General features: G+C 40.4%; 1 protein-coding gene across 9 annotated transcripts in view; it reads left to right on the forward strand.

The window, feature by feature from the left end:
- Window positions 1-20,038, forward strand: part of NEO1 (neogenin 1) — a 477,222-nt gene that overhangs the window by 343,042 nt on the left and 114,142 nt on the right. For 5 of the 9 annotated variants that reach the window (XM_075069482.1, XM_075069491.1, XM_075069483.1 and 2 more), the window contains exon 8: window positions 17,124-17,343. In XM_075069482.1, the coding sequence (XP_074925583.1) occupies window positions 17,124-17,343 (220 nt within the window). The remainder of the gene's footprint in view (window positions 1-17,123; window positions 17,344-20,038) is intronic. The other 4 variants (XM_075069485.1, XM_075069492.1, XM_075069489.1 and 1 more) reach the window with 1 other exon arrangement.

Raw genomic sequence — 20,038 nt, forward strand, 5'->3', positions numbered from 1 at the left:
TTACCCCCCAGTGTATGATCTGGCATTGGAAGCCTGTGATTGCTCTCCATGGGACCCACCAAAACCTAGGCACCCTTTTTTCTGGCCCTCCTGGGGACACTGGGATCCCTACCACAAACACCAGGCACCATCTAAGGCATCCTATCGACCATCCACCATTTGCCCACCAGCATCATTGTGTTATAAGGAAGAGACAGACATCGAACTGGTACCACCAGTTCCGCTGGTCTCCACTGCTGCATCTTCATTGCCTGATGAGGCACTTATTCTCCTCCCGTTCTCTCCACCAGATACCTGTGAGGGAGGGATAGCTCAGTGGTTTGAGGATTGACCTGCTGAACCTAGTGCTGTGAGTTCAATCCTTGATGGAAGCCACTTAGGGATCTGGGGCAAAATTAGTACTTGCTCCTGCTAGTGAAGACAGGGGGCTGGACTCAATAACCTTTCAGGGTCCCTTCTAGTTCTATGAGATAGATATACTTGCAACTAGCACCAGACTTGCTCCAGAGGGTAGTGGGAGACCTAGGTATCCCATTGGAGGATGTTCAGGACATGCAACACCAGCTCCTGGGCATCTTCCAACCCCAGGGGCCCTCTCATGTAGCTCTAACCATTAAAAAGGCCATCCTACAACCAGCACATGCAGTATGGCACACCCCTGTGCCCCCACAGCTAGGAAGGCAGAGAGGAGGTATTTTGTACCCGCTAAAAGGACAGATTTTCTTTTTACGCATCCCCTTTTCACACACACAGATCCACAGCTCTCTAGTTGTCTACATGACAGTGGAGTGGGTGCACTAACACCCACAGAAGTCTGCTCCTTTGGACAGGGCAGCAAAGACCTGCTGGGCAGGAAGGTATATTCCTCAGCATGACTACGGTTCCAGATTGCTAGCCAACTATGATTTTAACAACTACAACAGGATAGCAGAGTTGAAGGACAAGCTGCCGCTGGACCAACAGCAGGAATTCCAGGTGCAGGTAGACAAAGAGTCGCCAAGGTGGGCCTCCAGGCCACTGTGCACGCAGCCAACACGTCATCTCACCCTCTAGCAACTGGGATCATTATGCACCAGGATTCATGGCTACTATTGTCCAGCTTCCCCGGGACAGAGCCTTACACTCCCTCGAGATCCACTGTGCACTGGCATTTTACCTACACAGGACTCAGCCCTTTCAAACATCACCAAAACTATTTGTGGTCATTGCTGACCAATTCCTTTTGTCCCAAAGCATCTCCAAATGTATATCGGGGTGCATCTGCAAGTGCTACAACCCATCCCAACACCTCATACACACACGCTTGATAGAATCACAGCGCACTCTATGCAACTGCAAGCTGCCACATCGACTTCACTAGCAGACATGTCCTGGCAAGCCATCTGCCAAGGAACCTGGCACTCAATCCTCATGTTCATGATACGGTACGCCATTGCACAAGCAGCAGCTACAGACACCACCAAAGGACAGGCCATGTTGCAGACCACACTTCCACTGGCATTCTCGCACCCACCTCCACGCTAATCATTGCTTGCACGCAGTCATCAAGTGTGGATACACATAGGGACCATCACTCAAAGAAGAGGTGGTTACTTACCTGTAACTGAAGGTTCTTCAAAATGTGTGGTCATTATCCACTCCCCACCCTCCATCCTCTCTCCTTCAGACAGGATTCCATGACAGTAAGAGGGAGATTGGAGAAATATCAACCCGCACTACCCATTATACCCTCAGGTGGGAGCACAAGGGGACTCACTGTGCACGTGTGGGTCAATGGACATTGTTAAGAAACACTTCCGGCTCAGGCACATGCATACCGAAGTGTGGAATACAGATAGGGACCACACATCTCGAAGAACCTCCAGTTACAGGTAAGAAACCTCTTTTGTGATTTTCCTTAAGGCCAAGATCTATAACATTATATAATGAGTGAGTGCCATTACTCGATTTTCAGGTTTGTAGCTACATGAGAATTCTACTAAAAAGTTTTTTCCCTCTCTCTATTACTCACAAATAATAATTTGGCAGAGCAAGCCTTGATTTATACTTGATCCTAACCTCTTGTTGTATGTGTGGAAAGGAAAAATCAGCTTTTTCACGAGAAGGGAACTAATGTGTGAATTTTTTTAATTGGTTGCTTATATTTCAAAGTTGTTAAATGATGTAGTAATGTTATAGTCAAACAGCAGGGTTTTTTTGAGAAAAAGGGTTTATTTTACATTTTGGCTGTATATGCAATAGAATTCATACAGTTAAAATATTATGTGTGGGAGAAGAATAATCTTCTACGGATGTTATCTTAATTTTTGTGTAGTTGTGTCAGGAAGGCATTTTAAATAAACATGAGTTTTTGTAGCAGGCTCAAAGCATAGTTAAAAATAAGGCATAAAACTAGGAATTTCAATTTTTAATGTACATTGTTTGTCTTATCTCTGTATAGAAACTGAAGTGAAAATTGTCATTGCCTTGAAAATATCCATGTGTGATATTTTTTTAAGGTGATGTTTGTGATCGGGGGGCGAGACTGGTAAATGCGGTGCCAAAATCGTAAAAAAGACACATGAATTCTGCCTGGTTTGCTGCTGACACACTAGCAGTAAAGGTACTGTGGGAAGAGTAAGGAAAAAATGAAGCCATGCCTAGATCTGCTTTCCTAGTTATGTCTATGTAAGTCATGAAGAAGACAGGTTTTGCCATGTCTCAGTGGTAAATGTTTCACCGTTGGGTTAGAGAGAAGAGCCTGTCTCATTCGTTTCTTCTTCAACATGTTTATTGCAATTGCTTTTTAAATTGAGCTCTTGTGTTAGTAGTCAACTAACAGAATAAAATAATTAATTCATGTGTAAGACGAGTGTTGATTCTTATTGCTGCAAGCTCCAGCCATGATCTTAAGTGGTTGGGATGTAACTTCAAATTTCTGTATGCTCTGACATACACACAGATCTTTTAGAACTCTTTCTGCTAGTGATAGAAGTTTATTTTTTTAGTACTGTTGATGTTTAATGGAAACATTGAAAGATATATGTACTGAAGAACCAATATTGTTCATAATGTTTCTGTATCTGTTCTTGTTCACTAGGAACTCAAGATCATTATTAAGAGTTCATCTGCTCCTTCTTTTTATCCTATATGTGATTTCCCGACATTTTGGATGGTTTCTATAAAGATAGTACTGTCAAATATAACACTCTAGTGAATAAATAAATGATAAATAAGTGCCAGGGGCATATGAACTTTGACATAGAAATCTATTTGAAACACAAATACAAAAATATCATAATTATATGAAATAGTAGAATTGTATTAAAAAATATTTTTCAAACTTCAGGGTGTCTGTCAAGGTTTTTTCCCCACTCTGAACTTTAGGGTACAGATGTGGGGGGACCTGCATGGACCCTTCTAAGCTTAATTACTAGCTTAGATCTGGTAACATTGCCACCACCCAGAATTTCAGTGTCTGGAGCACTTTCTGTCCCCCAAAACTGTCCCCTCCCTGGATTGCCTTGAGGGACTTCACCAATTCCCTGGTGAACACAGATCCAAACCTCTTGGATCTTAAAACAAGGAGAAATTAACCATCCCCCTCTTTTCCCCCCACCAATCCCTGGTGAGTCCAGATCCAATCCCGTTGGATCTTAAAACAAGGAGAAATTAACCATCCCTCTCCTTTCCCCCCACCAATCCCTGGTGAGTCCAGATCCAATCCCGTTGGATCTTAAAACAAGGAGAAATTAACCATCCCTCTCCTTTCCCCCCACCAATCCCTGGTGAGTCCAGATCCAATCCCGTTGGATCTTAAAACAAGGAGAAATTAACCATCCCTCTCCTTTCCCCCCACCAATCCCTGGTGAGTCCAGATCCAATCCCGTTGGATCTTAAAACAAGGAGAAATTAGCTATCCCTCTCCTTTCCCCCCGCCAGTCCTGGTGAGTCCAGATCCAATCCCCTTGGATCTTAAAACAAGGAAAAATCAATCAGGTTCTTAAAAAGAAAGCTTTTAATTAAAGAAAGAAAAGGTAAAAAGTATCTCTTAAAATCAGGATGGAAAATGCTTTACAGGGTAATCAGATTCCTATAGACCAAAGCCCCCCCCCCTGCCCCCCAGCCTTAGGTTCAAAGTTACAGCAAACAGAGGTAAAATCCTTCCAGCAAAAAGAAGCATTTGCAAAGTGAGAAAACAAACCTAAGACTAACACGCCTTGCCTGGCTAATTATTTACAAGTTTGAAACATGAGAGACTAATTCAGAAAGATTTGGAGAGCCTGGATGTACGTCTGGTCCCTCTTAGACCCAGGAGCGAACAACAACAACACAAAAAGCACAAACAAAAGACTTCCCTCCACCAAGATTTGAAAGTATCTTGTCCCCCTGTTGGTCCTCTGGTCAGGTGTCAGCCAGGTTTACTGAGCTTCTTAACCCTTTACAGGTAAAAGAGACATTAACCCTTAACTATCTGTTTATGACATGTCAGAGCTATTCATTAAGTGGCATAAAATACCTGCAATATGAATTAGACAAAGGGTTCTAACCCTCAAAGGAGTGAAATTTTGGGACAGCTTTCCAAGGGGAGCAGTGAGGGCAAAAAACCTAACTGGCTTCAAGACTGAGCTTAATAAGTTATGGAGAAGATCATAGAATCATAGGGTTGGAAGGGACCTCAGGAGGTCCTCTAGTCTAACCCGCTGCATAAAGCAGAACTAAGCCCCAGACAGATTTTTGCCCTAGATCCCTAAATGGCCCCCTCAAGGACTGAACTCTCAACCCTGAGTGTAGAAGGCCAATGCTCAAACTACTGAGCTCTACAGATGGTATGATGTGACTCTCTACACTGGCATGTGGCCAATCTGCAATTGTTAGCAGATATCTCCAATGGCCGGTGATGGGACACTAATTGGAGAGGGCTCTGATTTACTACAGTGAAGGTCTCTGTATCTTGACAGCATAGTCAGTGTCCAAGTGATTGCCATATTTGGAGTCAGGAAGGAATTTTCCTTCGTCAGATTTGCAGAGACCCTTGGATGTTTCTCTGCAGCATGGAGCAAGGGTCACTTGCTGATTTAAAGTAGTGGAAATGGTGGATTCTCTGTAACTTTAAGTCTTTAAACCATGATTTGAGGACTTCAGTAACTCAGCCAGAGGTTAGGGGTCTGTTACAGGAGTGGATGTTCTGTGGCCTGCAATGTGCAGGAGATCAGACTAGAGGATCATAATGGTCCCTTCTAACCTTTAAATCTATGAAGAAAGAGACATGTCAATAATAATTTACTTATCAATATCCAGAGCCTTTTATATGAAAGGATTATCATAGAATCATAGAAGATTAGGGTTGGAAGAGACCTCAGGAGGTCATGTAGTGCACCCCCCTGCTCAAAGCAGGACCAACACCAAGTAAATCATCCCAACCAGGGCTTTGTCAAGCCAGACCTTAAAAACCAATAAGGATGGAGATTCAGGCACCTCCCTACGTAACCATTCCAGTGCTTCACAACCCTCCTAGTGAAATAGTGTTTTCTAATATTCAACCTAGACCTCCCCCACTGCAACTTGAGATCATTGCTCTTTGTTCTGCCATCTGCCACCACTGAAAACAGCTGAGCTCCATCCTCTTTAGAACCCCCCTTTGAAGTAGCTGAAGGCTGCTATAAAATCCTCCCTCACTCTTCTTCTTTTCTGCAGACTAAATAAGCCCAATTCCCTTAGCCTTTCCTCGTAAGTCATGTGCCCCAGCCCCCGATCATTTTCGTTTCCCTCCACTGGACTCTCTCCAATTTGTCCACATCCTTTCTGTAGTGGGGGGACCAAAACTGGACGCAGTACTCCAGATATGGCTTCACCAGTGCCGAATAGAGGGGAATAATCACTTCCCTTGATCTGCTGGCAGTGCTCTTACTAATGCAGCCCAATATGCCATTAGCCTTCTTGGCAACAAGGGCACACTGCTGACTCATATCCAGCTTCTCATCGACTATAATCCCCTGGTCCTTTTCTGCAGAACTGCTGCTTAGCAAGTTGGTCCCCAGCCTGTAGCGGTGTGTATAATTCTTCTGTCTGAAGTGCAGGACTCTCCACTTGCCCTTGTTGAACCTCCTCAGATTTCTTTTGGCTCAATCCTCCAATTTGTCTAGGTCACTCCGGACCCTATCCATACCCTCCAACATATCTACCTCTACCCCAGCTTGGTGTCATCTGCGAACATGCTGAAGGTGCAATCCATCCCATCATCCAGGTCATTAATAAAGATGTTGAACAAAACCAGCCCCAGGACCGAACTCCGCTTGATACCGGCTGCCAACTAGACATCAAGCCATTGATCATTACCCATTGAGCCCGACAATCTAGCCAGCTTTCTATCCACCTTATTGTCCATTCATCCAATCCATAGTTCTTTAACTTGCTGGCAAGAATACCGTGGAAGACCGTATCAAGAGCTTTGCTAAAGTCAAGATATATCACATTCACCACTTTCCCCATATCCACAGAGCCAGTTATTTCATCATAGAAGGCAATCAGGTTGGTCAGGCATGACTTGCCCTTCGTGAATCCATATTGACTGTTCCTGATCACCTTCCTGTCCTCCAAGTGCTTCAAAATAGTTTCCTTGAGGACCTGCTCCATGATTTTGCCAGGAACTGAGGTGAGGCTGACTGGTCTGTAGTTCCCATGGGTCTTCTTCCCTTTTTTAAAAATGGGTACTATATTTGCCTTTTTCCAGTCGTCCAGGACCTCCCCTGATTGCCACAAGTTTTCAAAGATAAGGCCAGTGGCTCTACAATCATATCAGCCGATTCCCTCAGCACCGTCAGATGCGTTAGATCTGGATCCATGGATTGCAGTGCACTTTGCAGACATATGGTATGCAGGAAATGTTTCAGCCATCTCTGCAGAGAAATATAACAGTATGTATCAGTACTACACAAAAGTTCAAGACATGGAAGCAAGAAGAATGCTGTATCCAGTTAAAACTGCAAGGAGAATTTCTGTAATTTTGAATATAATTCCTCGAACAGAAATTTGTCCAGGGCTATCTGAAGCTTGGCACTTTGCAGCTGTATAGAGTTCTGTGCTAGGGCTAGACTACCACCCAGCAGATCACCAGCCACATTTCCAAAACAGATGCACATATTTATTTCAATTCACACTGCAATTTTAAAAAAGTGTCCATCCCAGACTGTGGGAATCCTTGAAGGTCTCTTTAAAAAGTATTACACTTGAATAAACTATCACCACAGGTCAGTAACAATGCATGATACCACTGCAGATGTTCCTTGGATGTCTGCCATTTAATGGTATGCCCAAGTCTGGTTGTTTTGTGAGATTATTGTTGTGGTTTGTGTTACATTAGTGCTTACAACCACCAACAGAAATTGGGGCTCAGTTGTGCCAGGCACTGGACAAATGGTGAAATGAAAACTAAAAGACCGCATCTGCCCAGAAGAGCTTACAGTCTAAATAGACAAGAGACACAAAGTGTTAGATCAGAAGCAGACACAGAGAAGTGAAATGACTTGCCCAAGATCACTCAGCAGGTCAGTAGCAGAAGCCTAATGAGATCACAGCCAGAAGTTGTGTTGCTGCAGTCTGACTCCTCAACTCTGTAAATTTCCTGTAAATGGCTCCACATGCAGTAAAAATAAATGTTTTTTCCAGTCTGTACTGTATTTTTATTTGTAACTTCTCCGTAAAGAACTATTTACGTTTTAATATAGCGTATTGGATGGCAGAATCAAACTGTTGCTTTCTACTGTTATGAAAAATTCAACTCAAACTACCATACATTGCTAAAGATTCCACTTTTCTTCAGAGATTTCAGTCCTCCATAAGAATACAATTTTAAGAATATTTACATTCCCAGGGAAGTCTGTACAGGATGTATTTTGTGTTGCCTTCGTATATGATGGCATTGGCTTAGTTTTTATTATTTATTGTTAGTATTATTATTTACATGTTCTTGGGGACAGGATATTAGAAAACTGATTTTCAAACATTGCAGTATGTTGTTTACTTCATTTTTGAATATGCAGTTTTGGTTGGGTTTTGCTTGAGCCGGAAAGCCCATTTCTGAGCATTAGTTTTTCAGGTCTCTGGGGGAAGAAAGTGGGACTGTGTGTTTGGGTTTTTTCCTTCTTTTAGTAGTCTGTGTCTGTTATGATGAGAAACATATTCAGTGCCTTTTTCTTGTTACCTCCTTCTGTTGGATGCTGGTATCCTCTCTGAAATGCAGCATTTCTGATTAGGATTATAGGCGAGGCTGCCTTCCTCTCTGGACTCTCTGCTGTGTGATGCGTCAATAATGTCTGTCACACCTTTTTTAATGACTGTTTTATATGACAGGAAAAAATCAAATTCTTTCCTTTAAAGCAAAACATTTCACAATGCCATGACTTTGGGAGGAGTGTTCTTTATTATCCTGGATTTTATGACTTCCTTTAAAAGTTTACAATGAAATATTTTTTAAAATGTACTCATTGCCAAAACTGTACACATCTGAATGTATGTATGTTCACAGAATATACACAGTGTCCATATATTGTCTTCATTGTCTTAAGTGTTTAGTATAGTGATTTAGTCCTCTTTGAAACAGGACTAAGTCAGAGCGCATTAGTGGACTTTTAATGCACATCAGCAAGGGTGCACATTGTTAGACCGTGGCAGGCTTCATACCATAGCTTGCTGCATACTAAATGTCCATGTAGACAAACCCTAAGAAAGGTGTAATTCAGGTGTGTTACAAGGTGGAGAAGTAATTCAGTCATCATACCTGATCTGCTGAGACTGTCAGCAAAAGTGTCAATTTTATCGATATGGACACTTGTCCAGTAAGAACTGGACTTGTATCACTAACTAATATATTATTTAGTTATATGGTGGTAGTACCTAGTGCACAGTTAAGAATAAAAGGACAAGTCCTGCACTGAAAAACTTAGTCTAAGCATAAGAAAAAGAGACTAGGTAAATACAGGAAACAGATGGGGGGCTGTCCTTTAAAATATAAGATATGGTAAATACGTAATGGTGCAGTTATTTCATAACAATAACACTGCCACCAGGTGATGCTGTATTACTTAATTCTACAAAGGCATATGTCAAAGAATCTGATCAGCTGATGAATGTAGCTTGTGACTAATGCTCTTTAAAGTTTCACAGCCTCCTAACCAAGACCAAAGATAAATGTAGGAGGGGGAGAGGATATTTTCTGTGAAGTTCAAAGCTGGGCAAACAGTGCTTTTGATGGAATTGAGATGTGTTTCAAATTCATATTCTGGCCTAGCATTAAGTAATTCTTTGACTGTCAATCTACACAGAGAAGACTGCTGTTTTAACAAGTAAATAACCTTGCCAGAATAACTAAATTCAATGTTGGCAATTTGGTTCTTATGAGACATTTATTTTTACTTTTACAATTAAAGATGATAAAGCATTCAAGAATTTTGAATAACTTAGTTCATGATTTTTTGGTGAAATGGTAAATTTGCTGTTTTTTAAAAAAAGTTTTTGTAAGCCAAGCCAGAGGTTGTAAGCCAAGCCATTGTTCTTAAGCAGCTATAACGTTGATCGCTGTGTTTATAATCTTAAAATGGGTTTCCTTTACGCTTGCAGCATTATATATAGTATTTTTATATCCAAGACTGAGTGCTCACAAATGTTAAGTAATTCTCAACAATGGTTTTACTAGGTAGATTGTAGCAGTAGTATCCTCATTTTGCAGATTCGTAAAACTGAGGCACAGAGAGTTCAACTTGTCCACGGTTGTTCAGCCACTAAGTGGCAATGCTGTCAGCAGAATAAAAATTCCTGACTAGTGAGGTGTACTGGTCACTAGACAAACATTTTTACTATATACATCTCTCTCTTTAGTATGTCTGATGCATAATAAAACCTACTGTTTTATATAAACCACTACTTTGTTGTAGTTTAAAATGACTGTGGTCGTCATTCTTATGATAACCATTTTACTTTTTTAATTTTCATTTGGTATAGTCAGTGTTAGGCTGTTGGCATTGGAATGCTATTGCCTAAAGCTGGAGGAAAGCCTGTGACTATGCCATTGTGTGCAGTTGGAGAGAAAGAGAGAGGAAAAGGGAAATCTAAACCGGAGGGGCTAGACAGCATAGAAAATATTTATAATAATTAGCTAACCAGTAAAACATTTCATTTTAGTAGCCCTTTGGGAGTGATGTTTTTGATAGAACTTTTTTTTAAATGATCACATTAGCATCCTGAAGTGCTTATCATAGAATAACATCACTTAAATATATTCGAATTAGTTCTGTCTCCCCCAGCAAATTATTTTAATAATGATGAGATTCTCTTTGCTGTGTCATTGAAGAATTGTACCATCTTAATCCATCAAAATATAGTAGTCATCCTCACTTTTTTACTGAATGGAAAACCACCAAGGGAATGTTTTATACTGTGCTTTCACCACTGAGACCTGAGTTCAGATCTGTATTAAGTTACCAAGAACAATGATTTTGGTTTCAGTCTAGACACCTGTGGATATTTGTGCACATTACAAAGCATTTTGATACAATTGTCACAAAAGGTAGTCACTGTTCAAGAAAATCCCTTGGACTAGAATATTTGCCAAGGAATGTTATGACAGAACAGACTTGAGCAATTAGCAAGCCAGGTCGTGCTCCAAAGTGTTCGTTCTGCACATTGCCACAGCTGGACTAACTAGGAACCTTGTGGTCTTCAGATCTGTCAGGTGCATGATAAGGAATCTTCTCTTTAGCTGAGTCAGTAGGATGTGTGTTAAGCTTGTTTTAGCTGGAATTCACTCTTTGCATATCGTAAACATGGGATATTTCAGGCCATGGCCTAGGCAAATTGGCAGAGCTATGTGTAGGAAATCTACAGCACATACATTACAATGTCTGGCAGAACATGTATATCTCTTGGGATGATAAACTTATTTTTCTATTTTTTTTAATTGTAGGTTAGTCATTTCCCACATTATAACATTTGATATCAATCCCCTGCATCATAGCTGGATACTTACTGAATGCCCAGTGCCTGCAATGAACATTTGTCTTGGTAGTTAAAGGTCATCTGCATCAGTTTAGTCTTATAATACAAGCATCTCATTGTGTTTTGTTGCTGAGTTTACTATAAAATGCATTGGAAAACTTCATTCTTGGAGCAGAAAGAGCAATATTTTGGAAGTTTTGTTTCATAATATTTAAAAATGTTTATCCAGTCTTTTGGTTCAGACAGATAAATCAGCCTCTTTTCAGTGTCCATTAGTCAAGCAGTTAAGTCCTATGTTTCAGCATTTTACTAAATATACTTTTAGCAACCATATCATTATTTAATGAAAACCTTCTGAGCACAGTGGAGCTGCTATTTAAAATATAAGGGAGACTGATTCATTTAAGATCAGCTGTAGTTCTGCTGAACCATTTCTTTCAAATGATCAAGGAAACATACTGTCCGGGGATTTTGCAGCATCGTGGGGCATTAGACTGAGTGTGGGAAATGGTTGGGTTTTTTTCCTTGAGAGCCCATTCAAAAATATTTATGAAAAGAATCTCAATATCAGCAATAATTGAGAAGATTGATCTGTTGTTTATCGTTCTGGCGATGTGGAACATGACGCTTTATCCAGGTTCTTAACAAATCACTTGCATCTTTGACGTGCTGCTAAAAAAATTGAGATTAATACAAAACTACCCAGAAATAGCAATTTAAGGAATGTTCCAGAGAAATAAAAAAACGATGATGAGATGTATGTAAAGATTTGTTTCACAAATACCTTGTTAAACTGTGCTTAAAAGTTTGAGATAATAAAGTGGTTCCTTTATTGGTATTAAACTAATTTTAGTGTAGTTATTCATTGACATAGCTGTGCACTACTGAGCATTGTGCTCACAAATCTGTTTGTAATGGCATTCGAGGCATTTTGAAAGAGAATAGGGGGCTAAAGGGAGGAAGGAAATAACTTAGTCTTCTAAATGGATAGCACAGGTTTCAACAATACCAATTTGTTACCAACTTGATATTTAATTGCTGCTTCCCCTGGGTGAGTTTGCTTGCTTATTCCTTGCTTACCTTACATGTACAATTTACAAGTCTTTCATGCATTTATTTGGTTCATGGTTTATTTTTCACACCCCACTGTTTTTTTTACTGTGTTTGCTTGATCTACCTACAATGCAGTCAGGAGAAGTATTTCCAGTCTCTAGTCTTGCACAGGGACACAACTGAGTTTTTGTTAATCTGGGAAACTTTGGCAGCTCTCCCAGATGCTTCGGCTTGATGCCTACAGGTTCCACAAATACAGTGTACAGATTACTTCAAGCAAATGATGGGGGTGTTTCATTATATGTAGAGATGAATATATTAATAAGTGGACAGTGTTTTAAATTAAATGTGAATTTTAAAAAAATTCATTAGAGTTATTTTTTATGGGCAGTTTTCATCAGGTACTTTGGTTTCAGTTCGGTTATTTAAAAACCTTTAGATAACTCTTTTAATTAACATGGTGATTTGCAACGATAGATAAGACATGTTCCCTGCCCCAAAGAGTTTATAATTTAAATAAATCACCTGACACTGTTACCAAGACATCATACATGAACCAAAACATTAATGTAATGTAATCTAAAGATGCATATTTTAAAATTAGAATGTCAAGAAGTGTTGGATTTTAGGAGAGAGAACTGCTATTGTGGAAAAAGATTTGCTACTGAGTTTAATTTTTTTTCTTTTTAAATTCATAACAGATATTTGTTTCCCTCATTCTTCCTGGAATTAGGCTGAGCAACTAAAAGAGTGGCTATGATTAGCTTTCTTTGAGTGTTAAGCCAATGAAATTGATGCTATGTGGAATTATGTGGGTAAAATTTTCAAAAGTGCCTAACTGAGTTAGGGTCCTAAGTCCCCCTGGAATGGAATTTAGGTTCCAAACACAGTTAAGTGCTTATGAAAATGCTACCCTATAGCAGTGAAACAGTCATCTTTCAGGGATGGACCAGAAGTTACCACTTCAGAAGACGTATGGCTGCCTGACATGGCTTCTATGCAGTACTGTTCAACTTGATATTTGTATAGCACTCTTCACACAAACTGAATCCCAAAGTACTTAATGGAATTAAATAATGAAGTAACAGAGATAAAAGTAGAAGGAAAGGAAATAAAATCTACAGGGGAAAAATAGGTTTTCAACTGGAAATAAAAATGAGAGTCTTCAGCTATGCTGGGAGATTATTCATGTTTACAGGAGCTATATAGAAGGCTACCACATTTTTATCCACAATGGCAAGATTGTGTTGAGGGAACATAAAGGGTGTCAGTGATTAGGAACACAGTCCAGTGAAACAGTGATGCAGGTGCTTAAATATGAGCTTCAGAGGAGCTCCACTGACTTAAATGGGACTATGAATATGCTTAAGGTTAAGCATGCACTTAAGCACTTTGATGAATGCTATTCTCCTGCTTTGCCCCCTTTATCCTTTGGTACCTCCCATACTCCTAGGAGTACTAGGTGAAGCAGTGTAAGGCCACATACACCCACATCTCTCCTGGGTTACTGCAGCTCTTATTTGGCCCAAGAACAAGGACCAGAATCTGTCCCAATGTCTGTAAGAAATCCATAAAGATATAAAGGGGAAAAAACTTGGATTGGATTCTGAAATGGATGATACCCTACTGGAGTTGTTTGAAGATGGGAAAGCTGACTGCACTACTTAGTTTGTCTGAGAAGAGCCAATGGCATTCTGTACATACTGGTATTTGTAGGGGTTATTAGTCTGTTGTATTTCAGTTTCTACTGCCTTAGACAATCTCTGAAAATTACTCTTCTTAAAGTAAATAGACTCTGATCACAGTATCCCAGCAGTAATCATAGAATCATAGATTTTAAGGTCAGAAGGGACCGTTATGATGATCTAGTCTGACCTCCTGCACAACCAGGCCACAGAATCTCACCCACCCACTCCTGTATCAAAACTGTGTCTGAGCCATTGAAGTCCTCAAATCATGGTTTAAAGACTTCGAGGTGCAGAGAATCTTCTCCAGCAAGTGACCCGTGCCCCATGCTGCAGAGGAAGGCAAAAAAAACCCAGGGTCTCTGCCAATCTGCCCTGGAGAAAAATTTCTTCCTGACCCCAAATATGGCAGTCAGCTAAACCCTGAGCATGTGGGTAAGACTCACCAGCCAGACACCAGGAAAGAATTCTCTGTAGTAACTCAGATCCCACCCCATCTAACATCCCGTCACAAGCCATTGGGCATATTTACCGCTAATAGTCAAAGACCAATCTCATTATACCATCCCCTCCATAAGCTTATCAAGCTTAGTCTTGAAGCCAGATGTGTCTTTTGCCCCCACTACTCCCCTTGGAAGCCTGTTCCAGAGCTTCACTCCTCTGATGGTTAGAAACCTTCATCTAATTTCAAGTCTAAACTTCCTGATACCCAGTGTCACTGGAATTTAGTGGTCATGATGGCTTCACCTACACTTTCCCCAAACATTGCCAATGTAAACAAGGACAGAGAGGAGATTTTTGAAAAAGGGGGGGGGGGCGCAGATTTCAGCAGATGTGGACTGTGTGGCAGTTATAGTGGTCATATAGTGGTAGTTTGGCATATGTGGGGTGGAGTTAAGGCCCAGTCAGCTGAGGAAATGCAAGGTCTCAGTCAAAGGAGAAGATAAAAGAGAGATGGAGACTTACTTGCTGTGGTCGTTTAACCAATAAAAGCACAGGTCTTTGAAGCATCGTGTGCGTGATTGTTTCATATTAAGTAGTTCTCATCATAGACTTTGTCATATTCTGTAGGTCTGATAAAAGCAAATATTCTAGGCTGTCAGCCAATGGATGTCACTTCTAGCACCATAAAAACGTGGCGAGTTGTTCTTGGTTTCGTTTTGTTTTTTTAAGGACTGAACCTGCAATATGAAAGTGATATGAAGCATAAACTAAATAATAAGCATGGTTGTGAGTGTATTGTATATATTGCTTTTGCCACTGGTGTCAGTTGTTTGAGAAATGGAAACTATGAGAACAGAGAGTTCTGCTTGGTCAAGACTGAGAGGATATTTTGTTGCTAGTTTTCATATTTGGAATTTAAAATGAAGGTTCTTTTAGTAACACTGTCAATAGCCCTGTCTTTCAGTATCTGTACTGATTTGCCATCTTGTTTGTCATTCATGCAACTGTAAACATTATTTTATTCTGTGGATGTGTCTGTAGTTTTATCCTTGCCACTCATGACAGAGGTGTTTATCATCCACCAATACTGCAGTTGTCCTCTATGCCTCTAATGCACAACAATCAGTCACTTCCTCCTCCTTCCTATTGATATCATAACTGCATAAAAAAAATGTAATAGCATATTGTGTACCATCAGCAAAAGAGTGAGGCAAACTCCAAATTTTAATAATTCACACGAGAGCCTCTACTAAAGTGTCTAAAGTTAAATGTAAAGCCTGAAATGTGATGCAAGCTACATAGCATGCATCAAAGATGTTTTTAGCTTATTGTAAATACCAATTTAATCCTGATTTCCAAGAAGGTCAAAAACAGCTCCATTATCCAAGCAATCACAATGATTGTCAGACTGTTCAACTACTGCTCATTCAGATTTTACATCAGTAATATTTAGGACATAATGATTAGGCTTACACATGGTTAATGTAAAACAAAGTACAAAATAATTTTCAGAAAAACTATAAAGGAACAATAATACCTTGCTATTATTTTAGTATTATGACACAGCTTAGAAAGTGGGCAGTTAATGATTTGGACTTTTTGACTGTAGACACCTGACTCTAGACATCCTAAAATGTCAAGTTGCTGCTCCAGATCATGGAGGCACTATGACTTCTCAACAAAATGTTTGTAAGGGAGTTAAAAACATGTATTGTTCCCTAACCACATTTTTGGAAATGGATGAACCGTTTTCATAGATCATAGAATCATTAGATGACATTTCCAAAAACAAGTCAACCTGAATGGTTTAAGTTTTTAATAAAGTTCTAAGCAACTGAAAAAAAAATCTTGTAATGGAAAATGTCAGGTGACCTTAACAATCGGAGTTGCTGCATTCACAGTCTATAATACTGCATGTAACTGGGCTTCTCCCGACACAGAATATTAGCACTAGATTTAGTGGAGGCTTGCATGGATTGTCTTAATGGGATTTAGCATAAAACTGTTTACATACAGTAGCTGCTGCTATTAACATGCATCAGATTACAGTTTACCACTTTTTAATATATTAATCCAAGGGATTTGTCTGAGCATTACTATAGAGGCATAATATATGATTACGTACAAGACATTCAACAACAAAGTTTACATGGCATTCTTCATCTCATGAAGCAATATTAGGTGTGGTTCTGTTAATACCCTTTAAAATTGTCATAAAAAAATCAGTAAACAATGAGAAATAACTAGTTTTTGGAGAGAAATACCTGATTTGGGTAGAAGGTAGGAGCACCTGTCTAAATTTCATAGGAAGACTGTCACTGCATCAGATGTATTGACTGTATTACACCCCAAACTCCTTCAGATAACAGTTAAATGGTACTATGCAGCAGGTAGATGACACTATAGTTTGATATGCAACTGGAACTCTGCTAACCTACTTCATAATTTGCCCATCAGAACTGGATAACCTTGCAGTGCCTCTTCAATGAGCTTTGTATAATCCACAGATTACTTGTTATAACTGAGTCTAGTACAAATTAATACCACATTTTAACAAAGTAAAATAGAAAATCAGGTTTGAATGTACTATTGGATAGCAAATGAAAGTTGATTTATTTTTTTTTATTTCTTACAAAAAATGAAAAATATTGTTGGACACTGATTTGTCCTCTTATGAGGTGATATTTTTCCTCAATTCTCACCCTTCCCCTTCCCTTGCCACTTCCATTACAATGGAGATTTGGTCTGCTTGCTCTACAATGATGCGTCCTTTAATATTTCCCATTAGTTTTCAATAGTTATGCTTTGCATGCATGTCAGCCTTCAGTTTAATGGCCTTTTGTGTGTGTGTTCATTTTGTTTTGTTTCCCATCGTGGTTTTGTTTATTTCTTTTGTTTTTTTCTGTTTTTCTTTTTTTAAACCGTCGTGATGTTTGCCCTTCATATTCCCCAATGTTTGCACATGACAAGATGTTGCCATCCCAACATTACCTCCCACTTCACTGACCAGTGCCACTACTGACCATCTAGCACCAGCTACAACTGGACCATTGCCTTCAGCTCCTCGGGATGTCGTGGCCTCCCTCGTCTCTACTCGCTTCATTAAACTGACGTGGCGGACACCAGCATCAGATCCTCATGGAGACAACCTCACCTATACAGTATTCTACACCAAGGAAGGTATAAACAGGTAAAGACCTCTGCTTGTGAATTGAATTGAATTCAGTTTTCTCCATCCTTTCACATCTCAAATACTGTCCCCTCACACTAGTTTATAAGGGCAAACAATATATATATAGTGGTTCCATACAGTGTCCAAAAGCCGAAGGGCTAGAGGGGTTGCCAAAGTTTTACTGGAAACAATTAGAATTAGCAGTCCTTGATATTTGTTCCAGGGCTAAATGTTCAAGGGACAAGTAAAATATATATGGTAAACTCTTGCACCATGTTAGCCCTTAAACAGTCAATAGATACTACACCACAATATCTGAAATGCAGAAATTATTTCATGTTCTAAAACCAGAGACATGCTGTCAGATTCCAGATACTACAGTGTGGTAACTGTTGGTGACTGTTGACTCCTTTACGTACTACAATTGCCATTAAAATCATCATAGTGCTGATCATTCATTAATCTTGTGTTGGCACAATGCTTCACCAGTTTAATACAATACATCCAGCTTTTTTAGTGAAAGGATCTGCCGCTCAGAATGGCAGTCTAGCATCATCATGAGGTAGAAGCTCCCCTAATTGGTAAACAGGAGTTAATACTCAGTTTAAGCAGTGCAAGTCTTCAGGGGATGTCAGGGAGCTGGCGCCTCTACCATCTGGGAACTCATGGGGGGCAAATTTCTGGGAATGTCTGCCTGCCTCCCCCAATTCAAGGTCTTCAGTTGTGTAAATATTCAGCAGGAACCAGGAACATACTTCCTGCTGAAGTGCTTCTCTCCTGAGCAAAGGGGCAGACACATCTCTTAATCTTTAGAGATTTGCCTAGGAAATTCCAGGGCATTACCATGTAGGTAGGGGTTGATTTGCTGCTAATACCCTCTGTGGTTCACTTAGTTTGGCCCACACAAATTCTGCTGTGGCCCTAATTCAACAAGGTTTTTAGCATTTGTTTAACTTTAGGCATGTGAGCCATGACACTGACTTCAGTAGGACTTCTTATATTTAAAGTTAGACACTTGCTTAAGAATCCTGCTGGATCAGTGCCTAAAGGTATGTCCACACTGCAATACAAAACCTGTGGCTGTCCCATGTGAGCTGACTCAGGCAGCGGGGTTATAACACTGCAGTGTAGATGTTTGTGCTTGTGCTGGAGCCTGGGCTTTGAGGCCCCACAAATGGGGAGGGTCTCGGATCCCAGGCTCCAGGCCGAGCCTGAATGTCTACATTGCAATATTATAGCCCCACAAGTTGAGTCCCATGAGCCTGAGTCAGCTGACATAGGACAGCCGTGGGTGTTTTATTGCAGTGTAAACATACCTTATGTGAGGTGGACACAGCCCCAGTCAGCATTCCTGCAGGCTCTGCTGCTAATCTCTTTGTATAAGTGTATTTTTTTGCCAAATAAAGATAATAATGTTTACCTCCTTTAGAAGGGTGTTATGTAATTTAACATTTGTAAAGTGTTGAGATCCTAAGATGAAAGCTGGACCTGGAGATTTGCGTACGTATGACTAGAAAATTTTGTGTAATGTAAATAAGAAGCTAAAAGAAAATGTAATGAACTAGATTAAAAGTAAGATATAACCATCATCCTCTCTAAATGCTATGCCTTCTCATTAAAAATGACTATGGTTGCTATCTGCCTTATCATATTCAAATTAGGCATGATCTGACAAGTTGCCAGTGTTTATCCAGGTTAGGCTGAATTTTGATTCTGTCAAACTTAATTAAGCAAACAATTCATGGAGTCATAGAATCCTAGAATATTTGGGTTGGAAGAGACCTCAGGAGGTCATCTAGTCCAATCCCCTGCTCAACGCAGGACCAACACCAGCCAAAGCTTTGCCAAGCCGGGCCTTAAAAACCTCTAAGGATGGAGATTCCACCACCTCCTTAAGTAACCCATTCCAGTGCTTTACCACCCTCCTAGTGAAATAGTGTTTCCTAATATCCAACCTAGACCTCCCTCAACCTAGTCACTGCAACTTGAGACTATTGTTTCTTGTTCTGTCATCTGCCATCACTGAGAACAGCCTAGCTCCATCCGCTTTGGAACCCTGCCTTACTTTTATCTTCTCCAGACTAAATAACCCCAGTTCTCTCATCCTCCCCTCCTAAGTCATGTGCCCTAGCTCTTTAATAACATTTTCATTGCCCTGCGCTGGACTCTCTCCAATTTGTCCATATCCCTTCTGTAGTGGGGGGACCAAAACTGGATGCAACACTCCAGGTGTGGGCTCACCAGTGTCAAATAGAAGGGAATAATCACTTCCTTCGATCTGCTGGCAGTGAGCCTACTAATAGAGCCCAACATGCCGTTGGCCTTCTTGGCAACAAGGGCACACTGCTGACTCATATCCAGCTTCTCATCCATTGTAATCCCTAGGTCCTTTTCTGCAGAACTGCTGCTTAGCCAGTTGGTCCCCAGCCTGTAGTGGTGCATGGGATTCTTCCTTTCTAAATGCAGGACTCTGCACTTGTACTTGTTGAGCCTCATCAGATTTCTTTTGGCCCAATCCTCCAATTTGTCTAGATTACTCTGGACTCTATCCCTACCTTCCATCGTATCTACTTCTCCCCCAAGCTTAGTGTCATCTGCCAACTTGCTAAGGGTGCAATTAATCCCATCAGATCATTAATAATGATGTTGAACAAAATCGGCCCCAGGACCGACCCCTGGGGCACTCCACTTGATACCGGCTGCCAAGTAGATA

Source organism: Chelonoidis abingdonii, chromosome 9 (assembly GCF_003597395.2).
Source record: "Chelonoidis abingdonii isolate Lonesome George chromosome 9, CheloAbing_2.0, whole genome shotgun sequence".
NCBI lineage: Eukaryota > Metazoa > Chordata > Testudines > Testudinidae > Chelonoidis > Chelonoidis abingdonii.